The following is a 27,983-nucleotide window of genomic DNA, read 5'->3' as shown; positions in this document are numbered from 1 at the left end:
GAAGGCCAACAGGAAAGATAGACTCATGCTTCACGCGCTTAAGTGGGACTTGTATCCAACTCCTGCTTGGCCTTGGGCAAGTCACTTAATCCTAGTCCTCAGTTGCCAGTCATCTGCTTGGCTGTTGTATCCATTGCAGGCTCTTGGGCGGGGACAGTCTCTTACTGCCTGTATGTATGACACCTAGCTCAATGGGGCCCTGTTCTCTGGTGGGGCCTGTACGGGTGCATCTACGTTGCAAAAGAAGACCCAGACTGGCCTGGGTCGGCTGACTTGGGATCGGGGGGGCTATACATTTGCAGCATAGATGCTCAAGCCTGAGCCCGGGCTTTGAGACCTTCCCCCCCAGGCTCCAGCCCAAGCCCAAACATTTACACTACCGTTTTATAGCCCCAGCCCAAGTCGGCTGGCCCTAGCTCTGAGACCAGTGCGGTTTTTTTATCGCTGTGGGTTTTTTTATGGCAGCGTAAATATACCCAAAGCGTCCTAACACATACAAATCCATAGTTCTCCTGGAATAAGCACTCTGACCACTTCTTGATTTACAAATTTTGAATAATGATACGGCTCCACTGAAGGCTTAAAGGTGTCACAACCCCTCTGGTGGGGGATAGGCTCTGCCTAGTAACTGGAGGGAATCCACTTCAAGAGGCTATGGTGGAACGGCTTGAAGTGAATTAGTGTGTGATTGTCTAGAATGGGAGCCCCAGCTGTAACATCTTCCTGGCTTCATAGCTTATAAAGCCAGAAAGGCAGCGTGTGGTCATCTAATCTGACTTGCCTAGCACAAGTCAGAGGACTTCCTTGAACTAATTCTTGTTTGAACTAGAGCAGAGATCTTAGTGTGTGTGGGGGGGAACCTCCAACCTTGATTTAAAAATATGCAGAATGAATTCCCGTTTCCTAGGTCTCTATACTGTGCTCCTGGCTGAGGCTCCAAAGCCCCTTCTCACTCAGTGATGAGCTCTGGGCGGTAGGAACTGGCTAGCTGTGTTGTCCATGGAAATTGTTCTCTGTAGTTAAGTGCACTCATTTGAACTTCTTGGGTGAAATGAGGCCGTGTTTCATGCAAACCTCCCTCCTCTTCCCCCACACTGCGAAGCTGTGCTTCAGTGTGTTACAAAAAGCAGCAGGGAACTCGCATCACTACTCAAAGAGAGAAACCTTGGTTTAACCCTGGCTAGTACCACAGAGTAAGGATGTCTGCTTTGATCACTGACTAGCCAACAGGGTATTGTCCATCGGGACGTGCACTCTCTGAGCAGTCAACTCTAAGACGCGGTACATATGGATGGGGACTAGGCACTACTGTAATACAAACAATACTCTGGAGGCCTGGGTGTGCTAGGCACTGTATGCGCATAGTGAGAGAATTCCTGCCCTCAAGAGCTTACAGTCTAAAAGGATAAAACAAAGGAGGGGTGCAGGGGAGGCAGAAACAGAGCCAGGCTTGTATTTCGGGGAATCAAATCCAGGTCTCCTGACTCCCAGTACAATATGGGCCAGTAGATGGGATGGTGGATCAGAAGGGAGACCAGAACACTATGTCTCCTCTTTCTGGGGTTTTCTGGGTTCAGCCCAAAACCCCATCTGCTCCAGCTGCATGTGGGTTGGAGCTGCAGTATTTATTCAAATATGGAATTCAAAATGCAAGAACTGCCGTGCTAGGTCAGACCAATGGTCCATCTAGCCCAGGATCCTGTACCGGCAGAGGCCAGTACAAGAGCTTCAGGGCAGCGTAGCAGGCTGCGTCCATGAATGTGTTCAGGAAAATGTTGGTAGATCCATTGCTATAGCTGCGTGATGCTGGAAGAAAGGACAACAAGACCTGGGGGAAGAGAGAGGGAGCATGGCCTGGGGGGCATGGCGGAGTAGTGGGTACACTTGAATTGAGTTTGCATCAGGTACAGCAAGGGAAAGCCACTCGCCGTCCTCTCCCTCCTCAGTACCCAAAGCCAACCGCGGAAGTGCAGCTGATTTAATTTTTTTTCCTGAGGTCTGCTCAGTTGCCTGTTCTACAAGGTAGCAATGGGGCCCTCCGAGGAGCAAGGCCTTCCTAAGGGCGAGCAGCAAATAGCCTGGCAGGAGTCCTGCCTTCCCTGATGCTGTCTGTCATTAGTAAATGCAATTACCCTCTGACATAAGGGAGATTTAAATGATGTGGAATTGGCAGAGGCAAAAGTGATTTGTAAGAATGGCTTTACTTTGTCTGCAGCTTATCTCCAGGACTAGATAACGAGCAGGGCTAAGAGATGCAGTGGAAACGCTCACGCTGCCAGTGAAATAGCAAGGCAGCTGCAAACAGCCTTGCTGAAAGGGAGATGAGGTGCGTGCTCTGGTGGAGGGCTAGCTCTTCAGGAAGCCACTGTACTGCGCTCGGTGCCAAAGGGAGCCTGCGTGTGGGAGGAGAGGCCTTGCTGAGAAGGTCTGGGGTGCCGCTTTGCCAGTGGGAAGCTCTAACCTGATGTCCCTTGGTCCCTGACAGGTCAGGATGAAGCTGCTGGCCGCTGTGGTGCTGGTTGCAGGCTTGGTTGGCATCGCTGCCTGGGGAAATGAGGCCTTCGCAGGGGATGAACAGATGGGCACCTGTGTCTTTGAGAAGCTGACTGGACAGGACTACAAGTTCTGCAGGTGAGCAGCTTCCACTTGTTGCTCTGCTCGGACTTGCCAGTGCCCTGAAACACCATGTATCTGGGGGGCCTGTGGAGAAGCAGCCTGCAGGTCCCAACATGCTCAGGAATGTAGGACTTGCCATTCCAGATTGACCTGATAAGCCAGGTATCCTCTGGCGGCCAGCTGTAGGCTAAGCTCATATGTCAAAGAAGGTAGTTCCCCATGCAGTGGGTCTCCATGTGTAATCCTGCACGCAAAGGAAGGGAAAGGACAGTGACCCTTCCTGACCCTTGTGGTAAACTAATGATGCCCTGAAGCATGAAATCTGATTTCCCTTCTCTTTCGGTCTGCAGCTACAAATGCTATTGGTCGTAATGTTATCCAGGTCCTTCGTAAATCTGGTTTGTAGCCTCCTAGTGTAGTGAATTCGAGCCTTCACTGCATGGCGGGGCAAAGCTAAATCCCTTGTCTGTCTGCTCTGATATTGACCTTAAGTTCTGACCAAGATAAAGCACAGGCCACTGGGACTTCTAATCTTTGCGTTATTTTATGCAAGTTAGTCCTTGCATCCTCACCTGGTCGCGTTTGAGTCATTCCTTGACCTGTACGATACAGTCAATTGTAACTTTATTTTGTATAGCCTGTCCTGCAAAACGCTTCACTGTCTCAAAGATGAAGATAAATAATAGCTAGAGCAGGCTTAAACACCCCCCCCCCAACATGTTTTTCTTGTGGGGTTTTTCACATTGTTTTCTAAAGAGCTTTTTTGCAGAGACTTTTGTTTTGAGGATAGGGGAGAGACCTTGAAAGTTCAAAAGTGAGCATACCAAGAGATGACTTGAGCTGAGCTTTGAAAGGGGGAGAATTGAGGAAAGCTACTTTTACGGGCCTTGGGAGCAAAAAAGAAGGCATCAAGGTTGTGGGGAAGTAACCCACCTTATGCCTCCTTCTAACAGCTGCTCCACTGGAGAATAACAGGCCACTAATGTTACCAGCTAACAATGGTGCCCCTTCGCTCAGGTTGTAGGAGATCTGTGGTTTTGGTGCTGAAGGGCTGTGGCTCAAACTCTGTTGAGGATTTGTGTGGGGTGTTGGACACAGAAGCCCAGCTAGGAGGCTGGTAGTAGACAAGAAGGGATAGTGCATATGTCTTTCCTTTTTATTTTTAACGGTATTACTAAGGACTTTTGCATAAAAAATAGCATTTCCATTTTTCCATGGTGAACTGAAATGCTCTTTTTAAAATGAACTTAAACCGAGCTCCCAAATTATTAAAGTCAGTGTAGACTTAAACTTGCTACTTATTAGTGTATTTTATCCCATCTCTGATTTCCTCCCACATGTCACAAACAAGAACATCTTGCTTTGAACTCTCCACCTCTCCTGCCCTATGTGCACAATCGTTCCTGTCTCGTGCATATATTGTGGATTCACTCAGCTTCCCCCTTGGCTGGAGGATTTAACCGCTCCTCTAACAAGGTTCATGTCAGCTCCAGCTAATCTTTAGAGCAGCCCTAAGCCATGCCATCTCCTTTCTGTTGATCTGCAGCCTGCATAAAGGCATGACCTGTAGTTCTGATTATAGTGCAGTTTGTTGTAGGCCCATGACAATGGGCAGTTCCTCTGTAGTGTTTCATGACGTGATAAGGAAAAATGATTCAGAAGTCTGCCTTGGGTATTTATGTGGCCCTTGGAACCGTAGCATTTTTAGCACCATTTTACAGATGGGGAAAAGAACTGGGGCACGGAGAGATGAAGTGACTTGCCCAAGGTCACTCAGGAGGCTTGTGGCAGAGCAGTGAATTGAATTGGGGACTCCCAAGTCCCAGGCTAAAACCTTAATCGCTGGGCAAAGGAGAAGGGAAGCATGTTCCAGCCAGGGGGACTCCGATCGCATCTCTTGCTTTTGTGCACCTTTGGGAAATAAACCACAATGGAATCTAGCACAATGTTATGACACTTCAATGATCTGCTTCTAACGACAGGTGGGCTGGAATTTCCCAGTTAGGGTGGGCAGGTACAATAGGTGCTAACGATGTGCCAAAAGGTCTCTGAAGATCACAAATGGCCAAGTGCTGGGTTTTACATCTCAGATCCCAGCTCAGTAAAGCACTTCCATTGTGCTCTGAGAGATGAACCACTAAGGGAAGGCTCAAGGGGGCTGAGAGTTCACTTTCCTTTCAGCATCATGGCCCCGGTTTAAGGACCTCAGAAAATAAGAGCTGATTCACTTCCCCACAAAAGCAGCCCTACACACTACAGTCTCACCAAGTGTTTCTCTCCTCCTGCCCCTTATTCCTTTCCAGAGGGGACTTGGAGGTTTTCTGCCCAGAGCTGGGAGATGTTGGCTGCACGTACATCCCCAAGTGCAATCAGTACCGGAAACGGATCAGCAAGGAATGGCGCAGCCCAACGATTGTGTATCCACAGGCTGACAAGGTAAAGCCTCAATCAAATCCCTTCTGTGTAGTTGAACTGGGCCATATCGAACAATCTGTAGGCTTTTGTCTAGGTATTTGGATTGTGGATTAAATGTGGACAAATCTCTCACGTGATCTTGAATCAGTTTGCCTTAAATGGGAGGCATTTATTAGAGAAAATAGCTACCACTTATAGATAGGCACCGACAGGCTTCCACACAGCTCAGGCTCCGGCCTTGTTTCCCAAGGACCATACCCCTGCCTGGAACTCCACACTGTCCACAGACTGTAGTGTCTGAATAATACACTGCAAGGAAGGCGCATAGTTAGGAGACCATGTCCTCTGGGAATCAGGGAACAGGAATTCAATCGTCCTGTTTTCTTAAAGGACAAGAGCTGTATTTACACTGGGGAGCCTAATTTCGTTGTGAAATACTCAACCACATACCTCTAGAACCTGACGGTTTTCACTGACCCCCCTCAGCAGATGGGATTGTAGCTAGTAATTTGTGCTCTGCATAAAACATGCTCCCAGGGAGGGAGCTAAGTGGTTGGTGTTGAGCCCAGACAGAGCGTTAAACTTGGGCGCTCTGCGGGTGCTGCTTGTGTTGTGGAAGAAAACCAGCTCTTGCTTCAGCCAAGCATCAAAGTGCAGCTGAGATGCATTGGGTGAAACAGGAGATTCAGATTCTGGGTGGGACTTTCAAAAAAAAAAATTCCTCGTTGGTCTCTGTCTGCGTCTATTGTCTTCAGTGGAAAAAGCCTCCACTGGGCGCATTGGGAGCAGAGGTGGACCAACAGCTGAACATATACCCAGTGGACTTGGCCCTGGCATCTTCATAAAAGTGCAATTCCAGGGCTGTTGGACATAAACGTCAGATCAAATGTAACCAGAGCTGCTTTTCTGTAACTTTTTTAATTCACGGACACTAATCACGGACTGCAGCTCAGCTTGCTGCTGCTTGGTTTCCAAATTCCCAAGCTCTTCGGGTCAGATTTCACTTGTATTGATTTTTGAAGATAACTGCTCAGCTGGCTTTTCTGCCCAGTTATTTCGTGGATGGCTGAAGCAATTCAATGTCGGACTTTCTGGTTGTTGTGGAAATATAACGGGGAGTGCTTGCGAAAAACCTCACTGTCTGTCTGCACTTCAACCATGTGAGTTCTCATAAGAGCTCAGGTCTGTTTCTTTTTGTTTTTGTTTTACAAACATGATTTTAAATGAAATTTTCTTGCCTGTGTTACTAGTGTCCTCTTGGATTATTAAATCTGACCCCTTAAACAATTTTCTTTTTATTTCTGGAGCTGCTCACTACTTGTATTCCACTGCTGATGGATAACTAAACTAGACTGATAAGCAGGGTGAGGTAATATCTTTTACTGGGCCAACTTCTGTTAACCAAAAGAGACAAGCTTACACATAGCGCTTCTGAAAAAACAAGGAAACAAAACCCCCCTTGGGCTGGTCAGTTCCACTTTGGAATCTAGTCGGTGTCCCTTCCTGACTCTCTCTCCTGAACTAGTTCAAAGCTGCAAGATTTTGGTTGCAAACCAATTATCTGGCAGATTTTTAAAGTTCTCTGTTTGGATTAAAGTAGAAATGAACTTGCAAATAACTGTCTTTGGTTTGGTTTGGCAAAACTTTCTTTTTCCCCAAAACCGTAGTTTGGGAGCTATATTCCTGGACCGTGTCCCTGACACTGTTCGTGCGCCACTGTCTTGTAAAGGCAGCGTTTGGTCTGATGACCCCACAGGCTGAACAGCCGGAGGGAACTGTGTAATATGGCAGCGGGTGGGGTGTTGTAGCAGTGCGTAGCTGCGGATTTTTTGTAACTTGTGCAAACCGGACCGTCACACAGTCTTGTAGCTTTATTAGCTATGGGGGCGCCATGTAACAATTGCGCCTCCAAGCATTTGTATAAAGAAAAGGAGGACTTGTGGCACCTTAGAGACTAACCAATTTATTTGAGCATAAGCTTTCGTGAGTTACAGCTCACTTCATCGGATGCATCTGTATGTGCATTAGCGAATGACCTCTCCTGCCCATCTCTGCACCGCATTGGTCAGGCGGTAGGAGGTGTCGATCAGATTCAAAGACTAGCTCTTATTTCTAAAGGACACAGCGTGGTGTAGCTGCCCCGGGATCTTTCCCCAGGCTCCTGTGTCCTGTCAAGGGGCACTTGGAGTGGCTGTACTGCAGTAGCAAGGGCTTTGGAAGAAGTGACTCTGAGCTGAAGTTGACCCAGTCCCCAAACCACCTAGGCCTAGGTGAATGCTCCACACAGAGCGTAAGCCAGTTTTCAGGGAGAGATGGAAGGGAGTAGTTGTCCCGTACCAAGAGCAGCCCCTGCTGGAAGCATACAGGTGTGTCTTGGCTCAGGCTGGCTCCAGACAAGGGGGAGAGGTGCTGGTGGTATCTGAAAGGGAACAGGAGGGAGGAAGGTTTAGGGGTGAGGTTTGTTCTTCAGACCCATTTCTAGAATCAATTACTCGACACCTCCTTTAACCCAGTCAATGTCTGGCTCTTGTCGGAGGCCCTCTGCCAGCAGCAATCTGCCTGAGAGCCTCCTCTTCAGTCCCTATGGCAATCATGAACCAGCCTGGGTGTCGAGCGACAGCACATCCTACTACCTTGCAGGGGCATCGCAGCTTGGGGTCCATGCTCAGTCCATCGCTCCAGGACTGGGAATGCTTTGGAACTCGGTGAGGGAGCACCTGGTGTGGTCATGGATGCTTGGAGTGGCACTGATGGTGTCCGGAGTGAGATCCATCCAAACCGCCGTCTGACGGAAGATCACTGGGAGGAGAGCCATTGGCTGTCAGGAAAAATGCTGAATGCCTCTGGGCTCGGGCACTGGCACTGGCAGGATGGGATAGGCAGGGGAAGGGAGAATGGAGAGGAAACCTATTCACCCCACTGTGAGTTCCTGGGATGGAGACCCTTGTCTAGGAAAGGGATTCGCTGGCTGCTATGCTTGGCAAGCTAGAGGGTGTGAAGCAGGAAGCCCCTGTGGGTGGGCACTGGGCAGTGAGAGATCGTGGTTGTCAGCAGCGTTGTGCATCATGACAGCTCTTGACACCACAAAGAGGGGAAACAAGTAACTAAACATGACCCAGCAGTAAATTCCCTCTCCTCCTCTAGTTCTTTCCCACCTGTCTGTTTCGTAACCCAGCTGGTTAACCAAGCCTGCTTGGGGAATAAGCTACTTGTAGCATGGTAGCGACCCCTATTGGGCAATGGATAGAAGCCAAGCTTTTGCTTCAAGTGACACTTGTACTGTGTTGGCCGGATGCAGCTGTACAGGAACAAACCCCGAAGGCTTTATGACAAACTCAAAGGGTGGGCTGGGTTCAGCCAACCTGACCCATTGGCTCTTTAAACTGGATTCCTCAATTAGCCAGAACTCTTTAGGACCGACCAGCAGCAATAGCTTCACGGGCTCAGTCTCTTGGTATTTCCGTTCTCTGGCCGGGGAAACTAAAAGCTGGGCCCTGCTGAATGGGCCAAAACAAAGTCAGCCAGGAGCCTGGGGGGCTATTCAGAGTGGTCCAGGAGCAGTGGGATTTGATTACCCTCTTCGTGGCCTGGGGCTGGTCAGACTTGAAGTAAGATACCATCCCTCTGCCTAGGAGACTGCAGCCTAAGGAAGACACCGACCACATGCTGCTCACTGGGCAAAGGCTCTTGTCGTTATTCCTTGGGCATTGTCGCTGAAAGGCTTTCAAGAAAAAAGGCATCTTGAGGAGGGATTGGAATGAAGAGAGGCAGCTGCAGGCATGAGTAGCAGCATAGCAGAGAGGGGACACATAGCAGAGAGGGGACACAAAGGTGCGATGCAGGCTGCTGGCTACTTACGCAGCTAGGAGATCTGAGCTTCGCTTCCTATCTAGCCATAAAGGAGAAATAAACAGCTGAACATCACCAGAGCACGACCGTCACTGTAAGCCAGCGTGTTTAGCCTGGTGGTTTTTCCTGCTGCAGCATGTATGTTGCAAACCAGTAAATAACCTTGGGACAGATACCAGCGCTTCCAAACTTTGCATTGACTTTCTGTGGGTGTCAAGGACTACGCAAGGCGCTCGGCTGTACAGAATCTTGACTCATGGTGTTTAAAGTGTGGCATTCTCCTTTTTCCGTTCTGCACTGGAGAGGGGGGTGTGGTACAGCACGTGGGGATGCTGTTGCATGAGAGATTTGCAAGCCATGTGAAGTGCTTGCTGTATTTGTAGAAGACTGCTAGATGGCACCATTGACCTTTTATTCTTCTTGCAAGCACTCCAGGGAGAATGGCGATGGAATGGGGCCAGGATGCTCGGGTTACTCAGGTAGCAAGTGCTCTGCGTTCTCTTATGACCACGTGGTCGGGACCTCCTGCTTGCCTCTCATCTGAAACACCACCTTCTACCTAGGGAGGTGGTAGAATCTCCTTCCTTGGAAGTTTTTAAGGTCAGGCTTGACAAAGCCTTGGCTGGGATGATTTGATTGGGGATTGGTCCTGCTTTGAGCAGGGGGTTGGACTAGATGACCTCCTGAGGTCCCTTCCAACCCTGATATTCTATGATTCTATGAATCACCATTGCTGCCCCAGAGTGGTACACAGAGGTCTCCCATTCTAATACAGAGCAGCCCTAACCTTGCTTAGCAGCTAACGGGCTCGCATTGCAAGGTGACCGTCCTAGAGGATATGGTCTTTGAATGCAAGCAAACAAATAGTCACAATCCACTGATGCCTCTTCTTTAATACTTTTTCTGTATGTCTGATAGAACACTGAGATTTCCCGGTTTCCCATTGATTACCGTGCCAGTCATTCTTTTCAGCACTGGAAACACAGCAGCAGATGGTGCAATCTTGAGATGCAACTGACTCAGAAGAAACTTTAAGCTAGTACTCTAGGGTGGGGTTTACTGCACAGTTGATAAGCCCCTGGGTTGAGAACCAGTTTCACTGGCTACTTGGTGGTGGTAAGGAATCTCCCTCCATGTTGCTCAAGTTGCTTGAAGTACAATTGTCCTGAAAAGTGTGTGTGTGTGGGGCGGGGGGGGGTGAACCCCTCAAGCAGCCATCATTGGGGTGTTAATATGCAGCTCTTACATATGGCTCTTCATCCATAGATCTCAAAGCACTTTAGAAAGGTCAGTATCATGACTGGCATAGATGGGAAGTGACTTTCTCAAGGCCAATCAGCAGGCTAGTAGCAGACCTGGGAATAGAACCATTGTCTTCAGAGTGCTTGTCCAGGGCTCTTGCCACTAGGCCTCGCTGCTTAGACAAAGGGCCTGATTCAAGTAAGTGAGAGTGCACTGGTGTAACCAAGGCCAGAAATTGGCCTGCAGAATCTGGTGATGGCCCATGAGGAGCGAGGTCAGCTTGCACCTCTGATCCCAGGCTGAGTTGGTCGGATCGGCAGTTAAAGAGCGTGGGGTGAAGAATCTAGGTCCCTGTAAACTCGAGCAGAATTTGTCCGGAGTCACTGAGCTGCTGTTTCTCAGGGTGAGCTGCACTTTTAATGCTAGAATTGGTGGCATTAGAAAATAGAAACAATCCACAAAACCCCATTTAACCCAGCACAGTGGAAGATTGTTCCTCCTAATCTGGACATCAAGCCTGTTGGCTTCTAGTGTCCCCAGCGACAAGTCTTCAGTCTCTTCTCTTTGAGACACGACTCCACGGTTCAGCAGTTCTCACTGTTTGGACAAATGCCCCAACGTTCTCTTGTTTACTGAGTTTTACCCTCTGTCCTCCTCCCAGTTTGACCCTCTTCGTATAAACTGCTTTCAAGGCACACTTTTGGAGCTGCTGGTGTCAGCCAGCAGGGGGTGCTGCATGAATGCTGCACATTGCAGGCTCTTCTCCCTAAAGAAGTGTGTGTGTGTGGCAGGCTGGCTGACTAACCTGCTCCTGCACAGCTTGGAAGGTTTCCAAATAAGTCTTTCAGAGAGACAGAAAAGCACACAATGTGCTGGGTTTTGCAGCACGTTATAGTATTTTTAATTTTCAGCAAGGGGCAATGCACAGTGAGATCTGAAACGCAGAGCTGACTCTAAAGGGCCGTGCTTTTGTATATATTCTTAACCCTTGAATGCCTTAGGATGCTTTTGAAGTTTGGAGGCGCTCTCGTAATGTCCGTTTCCAACAAAAGGAATTGCCTGCAGGTGAGATTGTCTGTCTGGAACTGGAACCCCAGCCGCTGGGCATGGCTGATTTAAGCTAAGCTCCAGATCTGCAGTGTGGTGTGGTTACTCATGGTCTTCAGGAGGGACAGAAGGTGCCTCCCTCTGTGGATTCCCATAGGTGTGCCCTCTGACGGACATCCCAGCAGGTGATAGCGTTTCTCATGCTTAGAACTGGGTTTTGAGGGTCAGGAGTCAGGGGTTCTTCCCATTTGTTACTGACTCACTGTGCGAACTTGGCAAGTTGTTTCACCTCTCTGCCTCCGTTTCCTCATCTGTAAAATGGGGATAATGATACTGATGGGTGTCTTGTTACTTGATAGCTCTTTCTTAAGAATTTAACAAAGTGTAAAGCTGATCAGGATTTTTCCATTTTTGATTTAAATAAAATCTTTTGCAGGAAGTGTCTTGCTTACAGTGGAAAGCTGGCTTTTTGAAGAACCAAAGCACTATAGATTTTGGTTTTCCTAGGAAAATATGCACCTCCATTTCCCATGGCGGGGGGGCGGGGGGGAGGGGCAAGATTTTTCCCCACCAGTCCCAGCTATTAATGATACCAGAGGAGGTCAAATTCTACATGCATGTTCTGCAATCCTGCTGTGGTGATCCTTGGTAAATAAGATGTCTCTTCACAGGGCAAATTTCAGTCTTCCTGATTTGATCCTTTTTAAGCCACTGTTTTGCCTGAACGTGGTACCATGTTTCTGTATGAACAATGTATCAAACCTTTCGATGGGGTGTCAGAGAAAATGGGGTCAGTAGCCACTCAAAATATCTGGCACATGGGACCGACTGGGCTTGTGGGGAGAGAACAAGAGGACACCAAGGTGGAAATTGTGGGGAAGTTTCACTTTTTTGATAAAAATGAGTGTAAAGTGTTTGACTAGAGGACAGGCTATAAACAAAGACAACCCTGAAGTCCATGGAAGGAAGTGATGCAGCGCTACCTTTCTGTCGTCCTGGTATCTGGGGGTAGGGTGACCAGATGTCCCAGTTAGGGGCGTTGTCCCAGTTTTTCCCACTTGCTATCTGGTCACCCTCTCTGGGTGCTTTGCGGTGATGCATAAAGCCAGGGATGTTGGAGTTATCCATGGCTTTGCACATTCTGAGAGATTCTCTTCTCCTCCCCCCCCCCCACCCTTTCACACAGTAACACATGCAAGCCGCTTTGCAGTGCGTGTTCAGGACACACAGGGGTCTATCCAATGCAACATCTCAATTTCCCTGCAGTTGGTTAGCACAGAAGCTGGCTGACCTCCTGGCAAGGATTGAAATCCAGTCCCCATCTAGTCACTGTGTATCCTGTGAGATTTCCACGTAGCTGTCTTTGAAGCCGACCCGTCAGAGGACACAGGGCAGTTGATCTTGCTGTGTTGGCGGTGCTGGGATGATCGGTGGTGTCTGTAGAGCGCGCCCACTGTGGAAGGCCGGGCTGATGGAACTTTGCTTTGTCCCCACTGTAGATGAAACCATCTTCCCCTCGCCTGCTTCCTCTACGAACGTTGCCTCTTGCACCCGGTCTGTGGTGCCTCTCTCCTCCTGTCCTGGGAAGGGGTATGCGATCTGTTGTCCTCTCCGTGCCCCAATACCCCAGGCCTGCCCATAGGTGCTGGAACTGGGGGTGCTACCTCACCCCCTCGCTGAAAGTGGTTTCCATGATATACAGGGTTTACAATGTGGCTCAGTGGCTCTCGGCACCCCCACTACCAAAAACTGTTCCAGCACCTGTGCCCAGCCTCCCGATCTGCAAAATGTGGATGGTGATGATAATGGAGACAGCAAGACTAACTTATTAAGGCGTGTCACATTCTTGATGATCCTTGGCAGGAGGGTGAAAGGTTCTCATTCACTGCAATCGCATAGCTCTTTAAATTTAATCAGACTGCAGGTGCTGGCAGACGGCATTAAGGGTGATTCTCTTTCTAACCCTTGAAGCCTCCAGATGTGCAGGTCATTGCTGCAGGCCCATGAGGAGGATGCTACGCTCCGTCTCAGGAGGCACTTTCAGGCTGGGATCTTGCGTTTAGGCCTGTCGCAATTTTCCGGGACAGTGATGCTTTTGGGGCTGAAGCTGCTTGCCCCTAATCTCTCAGCCCAGAGATGAGTTTGACTCTTCAGCTGAGACTGCCAACAAGGAGGCCAGGTTCGGTGGAGTGACTTTATTGGGATGTGGACTCCTGTCATTAGAAACTGGGCTGAGATCCAACCAAACTCGTTTCCCAGGTGGTCTGGCCAAGAGGGGTGTTTTTGTTTTTGTTTTTGTTTTTAAAGAGAAACAAACACAGTTGCTATTGGCCAGCTGTTAGACACTGTGGGCTCCAGCTATTAGTAACCACATCTTGCACAATGTGTGCCTTCTCACTGACCCATAAGGTCAGATCCTCAGCTGGTGTAAATCATCATGGAACCACTGAAGCCATAGTGCTACACCAATTTACACCAGCAGAGGATTTGGCCCTATTTCTGACTCCTCTCCTTGGTTTTAGCTATTTCACTTTAATCCATGTTAATTTGGGGGGACAACAAAACGTCCAAGCAACCCCCAAGCTCAGGACCCAATTCTGCCCCCTTACTCCCTGTGACTAGCACATTACTTCATGAGCAGTCCTTAATATTTGAGCTCGACTATCTCTCAAGTGACTTTAGAACTGCAGTTTGCACACCCTGTGTCTACACAGTGCTTAGATACATGGGGATAGGCACGAGATTGAAACCAGAGAGACCAGGAGGAGCAGAGAACATTTTGGCCTAACTTTCAGAGCTGCTGAGCCCTCCCCCTGCTCTTGCTCATTTCACTGGGCGTGGTTTGTGAAACAGGGACGGGGTGCTTGGACCCTACCTAGCTTTGACAAGCAAAGAGCCTGCAGTCTTGTCCGTGCGCCAGTGACTTAGCCCCGTTACTGTCCCATTAGGGAACGAGTGACTCCTGAGTTTGGAGTCCAAGGCGAACGGCCCAGAGAGGGGAGGCTCAGTGAAAGCAGCAGAAGCTTTCAAACGGGAAGGTTGTGCGGCACCTTGCATGATTTGGGCCCCTGCTGTCGCCTCCATCAGTGGATGCACTAGCTGCTCTGATAGCCTTCCACTATGATCCTTACAAAGCTAGCACCCAGCATCGCCTGCTGAGAATAGGACGTGGCCATCAACAAGCTAGCTCAGCTGCTAGCTACCTCATTTGGCGGGTCTGCTGTCTCGCGCTCGCCGGTTGGGGGATGCACTCTGCAGAGCAGCATTAAACATGGCTCCTTTTGGTGGAGGAAGCTTTTTAATTCCTGCGAGGATCTGTCCTGGCGATGCCGTGAAACTCTCTTTAGCGTTTGATCTTGAGAGGAATAAAACTTTCTCTAAGCCAGGTGAGATTGTGGTGACTGGCTGCTTCCAGACTGTCCACTGTCACCAGCTGGTGTTAAGTCAGATTGGATGGAAAAAAATGGACTTTTGAGGAAAGGCAGCTGCCTATCCACACCACACAGACTTAATGGGTGGAAATTCCTGCACCGTGATCTTTCTGAGGCGAAGAGCTTAGCAGGGAAGGGGGTGGTGCTGATGTTGAGGCTCTGGACTGGAACTTGGGATATATCCGTTGCCCACTTGTTACATTTTCAAGCAGACATCTTTGTGCTTTCTCCCCTGCTGCCCCCCACGCTTGGGACAAGCTCCCTGTAAACCTCCCCCAAGCCACTTTGTTGGCCTCAGACACGCTCTTTTGCCAGGATGTCGACAAGAAACTTAGCACACCAGTGGTCTACTCGGCTGAGACGCTGCCTCTCACGCTGACCAATGCTGTCTCCTTGTGCTCTGTTGTCTGGCTGTTGCTCTCAAAGGCCCAAAGAGTTAAAGGTGTTTATAAACTTTCACGGTCTAACATTAAACAATAGTAGGTAGGTTTGGAGTTATTTTTAAACAGAGCTCTTGTTTTTTCTTGGTGACTTGGCGAACACATGAAAGCATTCACTCAAAGGCAAAGTTTATTGATTAAACGAGAGAAATTAAAACAAACATTTATACTGAAACTGTAGCTGCGTGATTGTGCCATGCAGACTTAGGCAGACCGTATCAAAGTATCAGTGTCTCTTGTTTTCAGAGCAAGCTTTCTCTGAGGAGGAAAAAGTAAGTTTTAGTGCCCTCACGTGATGTGCGTTCACTGATCCTGTTCTCAACAAGCAGACAGACACACGGTGGAGGAGAGAGGATAAAAAGATGGGTGAAATACAGTTTTTGTTGTTTTTGGAACACTGGACCGCTGGTTAGTTGGGCGTGGATGCTTTGGCTGACAAGTTGACCACGACACCTGCTGCTTGGAACCTAGTTAGTTATGATTTGGTCAGGGCTGTCATCTGGTTGGATTCTTTCTCCTTGGACAAGGCAGGCTTGGGTGGATGCAGTTTAATTGATTTCAGGACTTGATGAAAAGCCAAGAGAGTGAGACAGGATAGGAGGCAAGAAACAGTGGGGCAGAAAATAACACTACAAGGAAAGGGAACACGATGCAGAGTCTCTCCCATGCTTTTGCACTGCTGGTGGTTGAATATCTCTGCTGGCGGGCTAAGGACTAGATGTTGTCATAACATGGTGACTTTGAACACGCATAGGTGAAAATAAAGTTCCTTAAAAGAATCTCTTTAAGAACCCCAAAGGGAGAAAAAGTGGGTGGCATAGTTCACCCGAGTCCTCCCACCCTGCACTATTTTGTCCATCAGTTGGACCTAAGATCCATCACACCAATTTTCATTGGTTAAGTTCCAGTTCCAGATCACTTGTGTTTTCTAACCAGCACAGTTTCCACAGTCCTTGGATTGTATCAACAGCGTGACCTTTTGTTTGAACTAATTTAGTCAATCTGGTTCTCTTGTACCTGTTTGTAACGTTCTTTATTGAAAATAACTTGACCTACTTTCCATGGTAAATTCCGAAGCAGGCAAAAGTTATAGACTAATTATTGCAATAGCTCGTCAGTCAGTCTGTCTGTCTCTCTCCACCTGTTCTCTCTCTGGGAGAGGGACCATTATTTTCCTGTTGTTCTGTTTCTACAGCACCTAGTGTGATGATGCCCTGGTCTGCCATTGAGGCTCCTAGCTGCTACCCCAATACAAATTAATATTGGAGTTCAGTTCCTGGCTCTGCCACAGGGGATTCTCTGCGGGGGAGGATTTGTCCCTGGACCAGCAGAAGGCTACCACTTCATGCCAACAGTGTAGGGTGAAGTGGAACTTAAGCGTTTATATAGGCCTTGTCCCGGGATGCGTTTCAGCCTTCTGCACCACAGTGCCTCTGTGAGATGGGTCTAATGATACTTCCTACCTCTCAGGGGTGTGGCAAAGCGCTTCAAAGTGTTTGACGCTCTCGCGCACAATTCTGCAGAGATGTGGGGCAGGCGAGTGATCGGCCATCTCTGAACACTAATCTCCTCTGTGTTTACAGTAGCTAGGACATGAACCCACAGTCCTCAGAGCCCGAGCTTCCCCCTAACCTGCTTGGGTTTAGGAAGACACTTTACCCCATGGCAGATGAATGCATATTTGTCCATTAGGAGGGGTTTTCACACTCTGAAGCATCAGATGCTGGTTGCTATCAGAGCTGAGAATCCGAAGATGATAGGCCATGGTTCCTATTCCCCTCTGCTCACTTCTGCAACTAGGTTTGAACAGAAACTTTCAAACTCTACGAAGTTTGCATGATAGTTTCTGATTGGGATTAGAAGAGTCAGGATAGCAGTCATTGGAAAGCATTGGGGTGCGATCTGTAACCAAATATTGCAAGCTGTTGGATATTCATAACCAAACGATCCTTTGCTGATGCTTCGGGACTTGCTAGCAGAAATGGCCACAAAGAGGAAAAGAAGAATTAATCTCATCTGCGGGTAGCTGCTCAGCTATCTGTAGCCTCCCACCAGGGAAAAGAAGAATGGTTCAAAAAATATGGGAGGTTGCTATAGGAAAAACTTAAACATACCTTTTAAAAAAATGTATAAATATAGATAGCAAAGCAATCAAAGGACAGATACCTAGTTATTTTGATTTACCATTTATTCAATACTTAAAGTACATTCCCCTGCTAAAAAAAAGACACCCCCCTCCCCCGCCAACACAACTCGCCAACTTCTGAGTATTAATATTTGATAGACATGCCTGGTGTGTTAAATGTGTTACCAGAGATTTCACTCAGTCTATTAAAATCACGAGAAATGCCATGTCCTATGTGTTGTAATGGAGGTTCTCTCTGTAATAGCGAGCACCCTGTTTAATCATTGGCTCTTTCTGTTTATATTCCTGTATCATGTCTCTTTAAACAAAAGCTAACTGTTGTCATGATTGTTTTGTTGCTGATATTTACATGGCAAGGATTGGTAAACCTGTTAATGCTTCCAAAATAAGAGCGCCAGGAAACAATGGAAAAGACTATTCTCCCTTCTTTCTCCCCTCCCCGCTCCCGTATATTTAGCCTGAAATCTTGGGCTTCAAGCTCTTGCAGTCACTGATGGCATAAAGGTTTGGAGAAGCTCGTGGAAAAAGGCCACACTTACTTTATTTTTGAGCAGCTGTGTTACAGCTGGGGAGCAGGAGGAGGGAGCAGTCTGGAGAATGCTTGATCTAGTGCTTAGTCAGAAACCCCTAGTCCCGACTCTGATATTCTTGTTGAGTCACTTAAGACACAATTTCTGAAGTGGCCAGGGATTTGATTTTTATTTTTCCTTTTTGAAGGCGGGGAGGAGGCCAACTTGAGGCACCTCTGACCTAATTTTTGGAGGGGTCGGGCACCAGTGGCTTCAGCTGGATGCTCGGCACTTCTGACAGCTTTCTCAAGTGGGGCTTCCAAACAGCGAGGCCACTCTTGAAATTCTTGGCCTCCCTGTGCATGTACGATGGGGTCAGACTTCTCGCCTCTCAGGCTGGCCTGAGATGTATCAAGCTAGGAGACCATATCCTGCTCCTCTCGCTCACCCAAGGGGTTGCTTGCATGGGTAAGGAGAACTGAATTTGTCCCAGGGTTTGTGAACAAAGCCATAGGGAGCAGCTGTATTCAAACACACTCTCCAGGTGCATTAAGGCTGGAGGAATGTGTGTTCAAACCAATCCTTGTTTGTCTTCTCCTAGTAGAACATACCAACTATCTTAGGTCTAAGGAATAAGGCCCTGAACGCTTTTTTTTTTTTTTTTTTCTTTCCCTCAGAGGCTATTGTAAACTGAGGTAGGGATGTTGTTGTTCTCTGCTTCGGGGGGGCTTTTAGTGCTAACTCCATTCGTTTCTCTATTTTCCCGTGTGGAAAGCAGGTTTCACTACAGTGGGATTCAGAACAGCCTTGAACTGTCAACTCCCACAGATGAAAGGCCACCGCTGCAAGTTGCTTCTGCCAGCTGTGCTGAGCTGGGGCTACAGAAGCCGCCTGCTCGGGAAAGCTGACGTGCAAAGGCATGTCAGCCTCAGACACTGACTGGTTAAAAAGCAGAGGTTTTAAACTCGCCCCCCCCCCCCCCCACCGGCCTGTGCTGCTAAAGTTGTTATTGAAACAGAATTTTCAAGGGCTGATTTACTTTCCCCCACTGAAGCTGGCTGAGCTGGGCATGGGAACCCAGATTGGCTGGTTATCTTGTTATTCACTGAGACTTTCAGGGCTGTCTCTCAAGGGCCAGCACAGTATTTTGGCTGTAGGGAAATGAGTGACTCGAACTATTTCCACTTAGTTGTGTGACAGTCAAGCCAGGAAGCCCCGGCTGAGATCAGGGCTGCACAGATGCACTGAAGAGAGACTGGGCCTGTTCCAAAGAACTCGAAATCTAAACCGACAAGAGTGGGATGGGACACGGGCACCAAGCAGGGAAGTAACTTGCCCAAGGTGACACGCTGCGTCAGTTGGAAAGCTGGGAACACAAACCAGGGCTCCTGGCACAGTCTAGGGCCTTATGCATTGTGTTATCATTTCTCTCACTGCAACTTCAGTTTTCTTTCCTGGCTTACGTAGGGTTTATTTTTATTTTTATTATTTTTTTCAAATTAAAATGTTTTTATAGTTGTATTTTAAGCTACTTTTAAAAAAAATCTAAATATTGGGTCTTGGCTACCACATGCCTCACTTCTCCAAACATCACTTTCGGGGAGTTAACATGCAGATAGTTTTCTACCTCCCATCATTCTTTCTTTCAAATAAATAAAATTGAGTATCTTTATCTACAAGCAGAATGCTCATACAGTAAAAGTTTGTTTGCAAACTAGTACTATCAGGGATAAGTGCAGTACAATAGACACCTTACCAAAATATAGTCTGTCTCTGAAACAAGAATCTTAAACCACTTCTCGTAGGCTAATCAATCAAACTGCTTGCATCTCCTGGAGGTAGGCTAGTAGTAGTCTTTCTAAGTTAGGACTGCTGGGGAAGAAGAGGCCCACAATGGTAAAGTGACTCTTTGCCCAAGATTGAGCAAGCAGTTGGGGTTGGGAATAGAACCCAGGGGTCCCAATTCCTACTTCAAGCCCTACACCACAGCTCCTTCCAGATCTGGGATTCGAGCCCAGGAGTCCTGATTCCTGGGCTTGTACTCTTACTGCTAGGCCACATGAGGGGCCTGTGCTTTAGAAGCAGAAGGATCTGCTGTCTAACCCCACTACTGGTGTAAAGGTCTAAGTAGGCGTGGAACGCAGCAGGGACCCGAGTCGTGAACAGCCAAGGGGCTTATACATGCACACAAGGGTCTGTGATGGCAGATCCCTTTTCAGGATTGGGCCAGGAAGTTCTAGGTAGCTTCAAATGGGCTAGCCCCTTGGGATGTCGTGAGGATTAGTCAGTCAGTCTGTTCATGCAGCACTCTGTAGCTCTAAAGTGGAGCGAGCACCATTGGCATTGCTATTAACGTGTCTGTCTGAGAGCGGGGAACGGCAGCCCTGTTAAAAGGTCCCCCTGCCGAGGAGTCACTAACTTTCACGCTCCACCATGAGGGGCTTTCCAGAGCCTGCAGCCTCGAGCAGGAAGTCGGAGCAAAGTGGGGGAACATCTGGATAGACGGGAAATGTTCCCTCCTTGTCTCTGACGCCTCAATATTGCTTTGCTCAACCAAAAATAAATTGGAAAAGAAAATTGGACATTGCATCAATTTGGAGCAAGTTTATAAATTCTGCAGCTAAGCAATCCCAATAGAAAATGATAGATCGCCCCTGAGCGCCCAGTCCCTGTGGTGATGTATAGCCGCATTAGCTGAAATGCCGTATTACATGATTCTGCTTTATTACCAGTGTTGGTGGCAGACAGAAAAACAGATTACACTTGAGATCAAATCGATAGGAACTTTATTTACTGGCCTTTTAAAAACATATTTCTGCACTTTATAAAAACATACGGTAGATGCTATTGATAGCTTGTCTGCTTGTTAAAAAGCAATTTACCCACAGCCATTGTTTTTAAGCTGCAATTTACGACATTACCTTTTACCTACTCTTCCAGACTTCTGTTTTCATCGCTGCATTTGACGACTTCCTTAGGGGTTTCTTTGGGCTGTAACGTTATTCGCTTTGGGAGGGTGGACTCTACTGTATCTCTGGGCTTTGTTTTTCCTCCTGCTTTGTTACTTCAGTAATTAGCTGGATGGTCCTCCACATTTGGCAAATGTTGGGCCCCATGAATACATTGTATGCATGTTGGATTAACATGAATTTGGCAGGCAATAGCCAACATAGCAACAGCAAGGTGGACCTCCCTGCAAATTGGCTGCACTTAATTCCACCATCAAATGGGGGTAAACTCAATCTCTTGGGTTGCTGGCCATTGATGGCTGGCTTCCAAGTACCGACCAGGCCAAGGAGATCTTTGGACTTATTAACTTTGTATCTCATAATGTAGAGAGCCTTGGTGAGAGCTCCCATCTCAAGCGCTGAGACGGCATTCTGCTGCTATGTTCTTGGTCAGTATCAGTGCCCCTGCCCCGAGAGTTAGCTGGAGAACGTGGGCCAGGAAAATGTGTTTTAATAGTGGCTGCTTTGAAGTCAGGGCTTTATTTTTCCATGGCGGAATGGACAGGGGCTTCTTGTGATGCTGAAGTGCCATGTAACCATACAATGGGCCAAATGACTGCTGGGCTTATTAGCCTTGTGAGAGGACTTGCGTTCTTCCTGGGGTGCGCCAAATACTACAGATGGGAACCCTGACAGCTGGAACTTCTGACGCCGGAGCATGTTGTGGTCAGAAAACGCTAGCTCGGCTGCCTTGGCTCACCCACTGTACGAGAAAGTACGTGCTGCAGGCAAAGCAGGATAACAACCCTTCCAAGGACAGTGGATTTGTTTTTAAGTAGCCCTCCCGAAGTGGCCCGAGGGGTGGACTGGCTTAGTGGTTAGAGCGGAGCAGCTGAGTCAGGGCTCCTGGGTTGTAATCCTGTCGCCATCTTGCGGCATGACCCTGGGCAAGACATTTACCCAGCTGTAACCGGAGTATAATGTTTAGCAACCGCAGGGTGTGGAGGATTCAAGCAGGTAAAGCTCTGTGAGGTCCTGGGATGCAAGATGCTGCACAAAGGCAAAGTGTGTGTGTTGTAGAACTGATCCATGAAATTGTTTTTAATTGTTCGCTTTATTAATATAACTTCGTAAGTAACATTTTTTATGAATGAAACTTCATTCATTCATAAAACCAGGTACCCCAATAACTGGCTAATTGAGTTTCACTTTCAATCCAATTGCTGCTTAAATCACTGAAACTTGCACTGCTTCCACATTGTAACTTCAGCTCACTGTTTGTCATTCCTTGTACTTGTCTATATTGTAACTTCTGTTCACTGTTTGCCATTCCTTACACTTGACCATGTTGTAACCCAAACTCCATTTTAACTTGTACCAAACGCCATTTTAAAATGCTCACTTCATTTTTGCAAAACCCTGCTGTAATCTGATTAGTGTAGTTTCGATGTGCGAATGAGGTATGGATGGATGATGGAATCAACCTCCGGCCCCAGCCTGTCCTGATGAAATAAAGTGTAAACACCAACGGCTGAAGATGCGGACAACAGCCCTGACAAACCAAGAAGAGTCCACCCTCAAAAGAAAAGAACAAAAGTACAATTGAAGAAACATCAAAGCCAGGTCCCAGGCTGAAAGTCATGCCTGCAAATGAGGGGTGATCAATCACACCGGACCCAGAGGCAGCGTGGCACAGCAAGACCTATAGGCGCCGGATTCAAACTAAAGCCTACAAAAAGGGTGGGGGAGAGGGAAGACTTTGGAGGGTAACATTCTGCTGCCAACATGGAAGGGCTTCAGTGCATGCCCAACAGAGACCCAGTTTGTTCTTGTGCCCGGCTTTCCTGGCCAGTTAGCTGCCACAAGCTACGAACCTAAGCTGCGTTCAGGACTGGTAACTATCTAGCAGCTGCAGAACATTTTGGGGGTGTGTGTGTGTGTGTGTGTGTGTGTGTGTACATAGGTATTAGATGTTAGTTATTGGTTTTAAATCAAATTGTGTTATAATAAACGTGACGTCTTGTCCCCTGAAATGATCCTGTGCAGTTCTGTCTGTATAACAGTGTGGGTAACTGCAGTACACAGTAGGTGGAGGGCCAGCCCAGTTAGTCTGGTTGGGTTTTTTTGGGTGCCTTTTTAACAAGGCTGGTAGACTTGTTTGCAGTAAGGCCACTCACCCTCTGGCTATAATCCTGCTCTGTCAAGCAGCTTCCGCTGTATCTCCTGGCCTGTGTGACTAAACCACAATTCAGTGTGCTTGTGAGCAGAGCAGGGCATGATCCAGCCCCGCTAGTGAGTGTGCTTCGTGCTCCTAAGCAACAAAAGAGCCAGGTGGATCCTGCCACTTGCTTCTCCGTTCCTTTGTGACGGGCAGGTGGATGTTTATAACTGCAGCTCGTTGATTGGTGTCCTTGACGCAACAGCCCTCGCGGGTGCGACTAACTCTGTTCATTATAAATCCATCTGAGAGTTGCCCTGGAAATGACTCCATCTCTTGATCCCAAGGTTTGTGTCCACTCTGGGCATCTCCACCCTGAATTGTCTGAGCTGATCTCAGATATTATGCTAAGTAACCTTACAGCATCCCCTCCTACATGGAGACTTATTTCTATCCCCTGGGGAAACTGCCCTTCAGTCTTAACCTAGCAGCTCAGCATGTAATCCCTCAGGACCATTGTTCTTCCAGGAGTCTGCCATCCAGAGGACCATGTGCAGTGCGACATGTGCCCACATTTAGCATCCCGTGATCATCCTAACGGGATTGCATTTTCAGTAGGGGGAGCACTAGTGTAGACGGCACTCTGGCGCTCTTCCTGCTGTGCAATCTAATTCTACACAATGGCTTTAAAATCTCGGGTGGCTGATGAGCGTCAGCACTCCCAGCACTGCTGTGAAGTGCAGTTGCTGGAGACGTCCCTAAAATGTCGACTGCAGAAAAAGCTCTAGGGTGCAGAGTAGTGTTTAAGCTGTGGTCTGATCAGAAGGGAGGTGTAAAATGGCGTGCGTTGCTCTGAATTTGGCCTTGGTGTATTGGATCCACCAGGTACCCGGTCTCAGGACTCTTCCTATTTTGAAGGGTTTTTATTTTCTGTTCCCTGATGGTATCTGTGGCCGTTTTAATTGTAAGATTGTTCGTACCCATGAATTAATCTGCCTCTCCTTTTTAATGAAAGGAGCCAAGAGTCTACTTAATTTCATAATGGAGATGAGCTCTGTTTGTGTCCTCTAGTGAACTGGAGTTGGTCCAAAGAGGGGATTTGGGTTGTGGTCAGGTTAAATTCAACACTTTTTTTTTTTTTTTTTTAAAGAAACATTTCTCACAGTCTGTGCATCTTCATCTCATGGGACTTGCTACGTTAAGGACCAATGCATGAGCATTTCAAGAGATGATGGACTAAAATTACTCTGTCGGCCCAAGCACCTGGTGAGGGACCCTGTACTACCCTGCCAGACTGGCAGGGGCGTTGGGCTTTGCCTCCTTAAAAGTGGGCAAAATCGCCATAGAGCGAGTCCTCACTCCACCGTATTGACGTGTGACAGTGCCTGTGTTCTGGCAGAATACCGATTTCAGAGCGCTTCTTGTCCCCCGCATGGCTCCGCAGTGCGGTCCTGTGGCTAGAGCCAGACCCTGGGGGACTTCTAATCTAGCCATCCCACGCTCATAACTGGCTGGGCTGGCTGACGTTCACACCTGTGCACCACTGAAGTTCCTATGTTGAGGACTGAAGGGGGAGGCGAGCAGCCTGTGGACTTGGTGCTGGCTTTCTGACTCTCGAGTGGAGCTGGGGATAGGAGACCGCAAACGTAACGACTTGGGTCCAGATTCTCAACAGACCTTAGCGCACTAGGCACAGGGGGCTGCTCCCAATCTGGCCCCAGCTGTGGGGGCTCGAAGAGGAAACTCCTCTGAGCTCTCTTCAGAATCTGGCCCTTGGGAGGGGGGAAACGTCTCAGCCGCTCTGCGCCTCGCTTTCCCCACATCGGAAATGGAGCTAAACATTGGCCTGCCTCGGGGGAGGGGAGCCTGGGGCTTAATTAGCCGCTTGTGAAGCGCCCCTAAGATCCTTGATGAAAGGCACTAGAGAAGTGTAAAGTATTTCACCACGTGCCCTCTTTCTGCAGTATGGGAACAGCAGGGCTGCTTGTAGGATAAGAGCCTCCTGCCATGAGCAGTCTTGGCAGAAATGTCATTCTGCATCTGTTGGATTCCCTCCACGTTTGCCGGACGCTTAACTATCCTGGACAAATGGAGTGTTTCCCGTCCCTCCGCCGGGAGGCGGGAGGCCTATTAGGTCATCTTGTCCATTTCACCGCTGCTTGGGGTGCACGTGTGCCTTTAGGACAGCTGTTTGTGCCTGTTTGAAGCAGTGGCTGATTTTACTTTGATCCCTGTAAACACTGTACAGGAATCAAAGTTTAAACTGCCTCAGATGAAATAATTGCTTAACAATCATAGAAGACAAAATGATTCAACAAATGACAATTAGGACTTGTGGTATACAGAACAGATGCATTCAGTGTACCATAGTATAATGTGCTAATCCGAGATTGACAGCACAATAATAGGAGAGAACAACCACTCTGCCTATAATTCTAAACTAAATGTGAGGCTGTCCAGAGAACTCAAATCCTAACAGGCTGCAAAATTAGAGGTAAAGCAGCACCGGGTTCAAAAAGACTCATCAGTAGGTTGGCTGCCATAAAATGGCTTGGAGGCTGCCCGGTTTCAGCTCGTAAATGCACAAACGCGGTGTGTGCGCGTGCGCGCACCCTCTAACAAAAATGCTGAAAAGAAAAGTGAGTAACATAAATCTCTCTAGTGGTCTCAAACAGGGCTTAGCAGCAGCCTCTGCCATCCAACGCTTTGGTGCTGGAGCAGGGGGTTGCCGATCTGATGCTGTAGCGGGGAAGCTCCCACAGCCTGGTGTCAAGAAATTCAACTCATCAGCTCATGTTACTGTACAGGACTAGATACGGTAACAAGACAACGGTGTCGGGAACCAAATGAAATTAACACTGATATGAACACATGAGCGTAATTGGCATTCCCTATGGGAGTTGGGCACTTCCCAAGCCCTAAATGGTACTGATGGGTGACAGGGGCGCCCTACAGCTCTGTCTCTGGCAATTAAAGAAGCTGGCTTGTGCTTGCTTTTCTCATCGGATCAATCAGGAGATAGGAGACATGTGCAAAAGTGGAGGCTGTCTCTCTCTCTCTCTCTGAAGCCCAGTCCAAGTGGTCACTCTGGGGAGGAACTGCAAGCTTATGCAACGTGAGTTGCAGCAGTGAGGCGGGCAGGCAGATAGCCATGGTGATTGGCCATGCAGTGCGCGGTGGGCCAGTGTCTCTCTACGTGGCATTGGTCTCGCTGGGTTGAATCCGTGACTGCAAACTTCTGGCACCAGGCGCACCAGCCACACGCTACATCCAGGCAGCAGTGGGGACAGAACTGAGAACGACGTGCTACTCCAAAACCATAGGCCTCTACCACTTGCGCTAATAAAGCCCCTTCTTGAGCCGTGCAGCTCGTTGGCTTACAGCGCTGCGGCCTCTAGAGAGCAACAACGATGCTGAGAAGAGAGTGGGTAACAAGTCTCTGAGCAGGCCTGTCACCCCATCTGGCAGAGGGCAGTGGTGCGTATGCACTGGATACAGCCACTTACAGCTACACATTTAAGGGTCTGATAAGTCCCTAAGTCCTCTCTCGCCACTGCAAACTTTCTTCACGACTTTGCCACGCTAAGCAGTGTGGGGCGAACGTTCAGGGCCTTGCACATGCTCTAGCTTTCCCTATCCACTGTCTCTCTCAGCTAAAAAAGATGCTACTGTATACAGCGGTCAGTGGAGAAGCACCCACTTACAGCAGGTCTAAATTTGGCCCAGAAATCATGAACGTAGTAAGGGCAGGGAGATCTAGCAGTGTGGTGATTTGGGCTGTCAAGCAATTAAAAAAATTAATTGTGATTGATCACACTGTTAAACAATAGAATACCATTTATTTCGATATTTTTGGATGTTTTCTACATTTTCAAATATATTGATTTCAATTACACAACCGAATACAAAGTGTACAGTGCTCCCTTTGTATTTATTTTTGATTACAAGTGTTTGCACTGTATAAAAACAAAAGAATAGTATTTTTCAATTCACCTAATACAAATACTGTAGTGCAATCTCTTTATCATGAAAGTTGAACTTACAAATGTAGAATTAAGTACAAAAATAACTGCATTCAAAAATAAAACTGTAAAATTTTAGAGCCTGCAAGTCCACTCAGTCCTACTTACTGTTCAGCCAATCGCTCAGACAAACAAGTTTGTTTACATTTGCAGGAGATAATGCTGCCTGCTTCTTGTTTACAATGTCACCTGAAAGTGAGAACAGGCGTTCTCAAAGCACAGTTGTAGCCACCGTCACAAGATATTTACGTGCCAGATGTGCTAAAGATTCATATGTCCCTTCGTGCTTCAACCATCATTCCAGGGGACATGCGCCCATGCTGATGATGGGTTCTGCTCAATAATGCATGTTCATTTTCGTTATCTGAGCCAGATGCCACCAGCAGAAGGTTGATTTTCTTTTTTGGTGGTTTGGGTTTTGCAGTTTCCACATCAGAGTGTTTCTCTTTTAAGACTTCTGAAAACATGCTCCACACCTCGTTCCTCTCAGATTTCGGAAGGCACTTCAGATTCTTAAACCTTGGGTCGAGTGCTGTAGCTATCTTTAGAAATCTCACATGGGTATTTTCTTTGCATTTTGTCAAATCTGCAGTGAAAGTGTTCTTAAAACGAACAACATGTGCTGGGTCATCATCCGAGACTGCTATAACATGAAATATGTGGCAGAATGTGGGTAAAACAGAGCAGGGGACATAAAATTCTCCCCCAAGGAATTCGGTCATAAATTTAATTAATGCATTATTTTTTTAACAAGCGTCATCCGCATGGAAGCATGACCTCTGGCATGGCGGCCGAAGCATGAAGGGGCCTATGAATGTTTAGCATATCTGGCACGTAAATACCTTGCAACGCCGGCTACAAAAGTGCCATGCAAATGCCTGTTCTCACTTTCTGGTGACGTTGTAAATCAGAAGTGGGCAGCATTATCTCCTGTAAATGTAAACAAACTTGTTTGGCTTAGCGACTGGCTGAACCAAGAAGTAGAACTGAGTGGATTTGTAGGTTCTGAAGTTTTACAAGTTTTGTTTTTGAGTACAGTTATGTAACAAAAAAATCTACCTTTGTAAGTTGCACTTTCACTACAACGAGATTGCACTACAGTACTTGCATGAAGTCAATTGAAAAATACTTTTTATCATTTTTATAGTGCAAATATTTGT

General features: G+C 47.7%; 1 protein-coding gene across 5 annotated transcripts in view; it reads left to right on the top strand.

Annotated features, from left to right (window-relative positions):
• Positions 1-27,983, top strand: part of PEBP4 (phosphatidylethanolamine binding protein 4) — a 210,658-nt gene that overhangs the window by 15,474 nt on the left and 167,201 nt on the right. For 4 of the 5 annotated variants that reach the window (XM_043536176.1, XM_043536175.1, XM_007068327.4 and 1 more), the window contains exons 2-3: positions 2,486-2,631; positions 4,920-5,052. In XM_043536176.1, the coding sequence (XP_043392111.1) occupies positions 2,492-2,631; positions 4,920-5,052 (273 nt within the window). In that variant the 5' untranslated portion in view covers positions 2,486-2,491. Of the gene's footprint in view, positions 1-2,303; positions 2,327-2,485; positions 2,632-4,919; positions 5,053-27,983 lie in introns of those variants that run through there. The other variant, XM_043536177.1, reaches the window with a different exon arrangement.

This window comes from Chelonia mydas, chromosome 26 (genome assembly GCF_015237465.2).
Source record: "Chelonia mydas isolate rCheMyd1 chromosome 26, rCheMyd1.pri.v2, whole genome shotgun sequence".
In the NCBI taxonomy this organism is placed as follows: domain Eukaryota; kingdom Metazoa; phylum Chordata; order Testudines; family Cheloniidae; genus Chelonia; species Chelonia mydas.
This window is presented reverse-complemented; position numbering and strand designations above follow the sequence as displayed.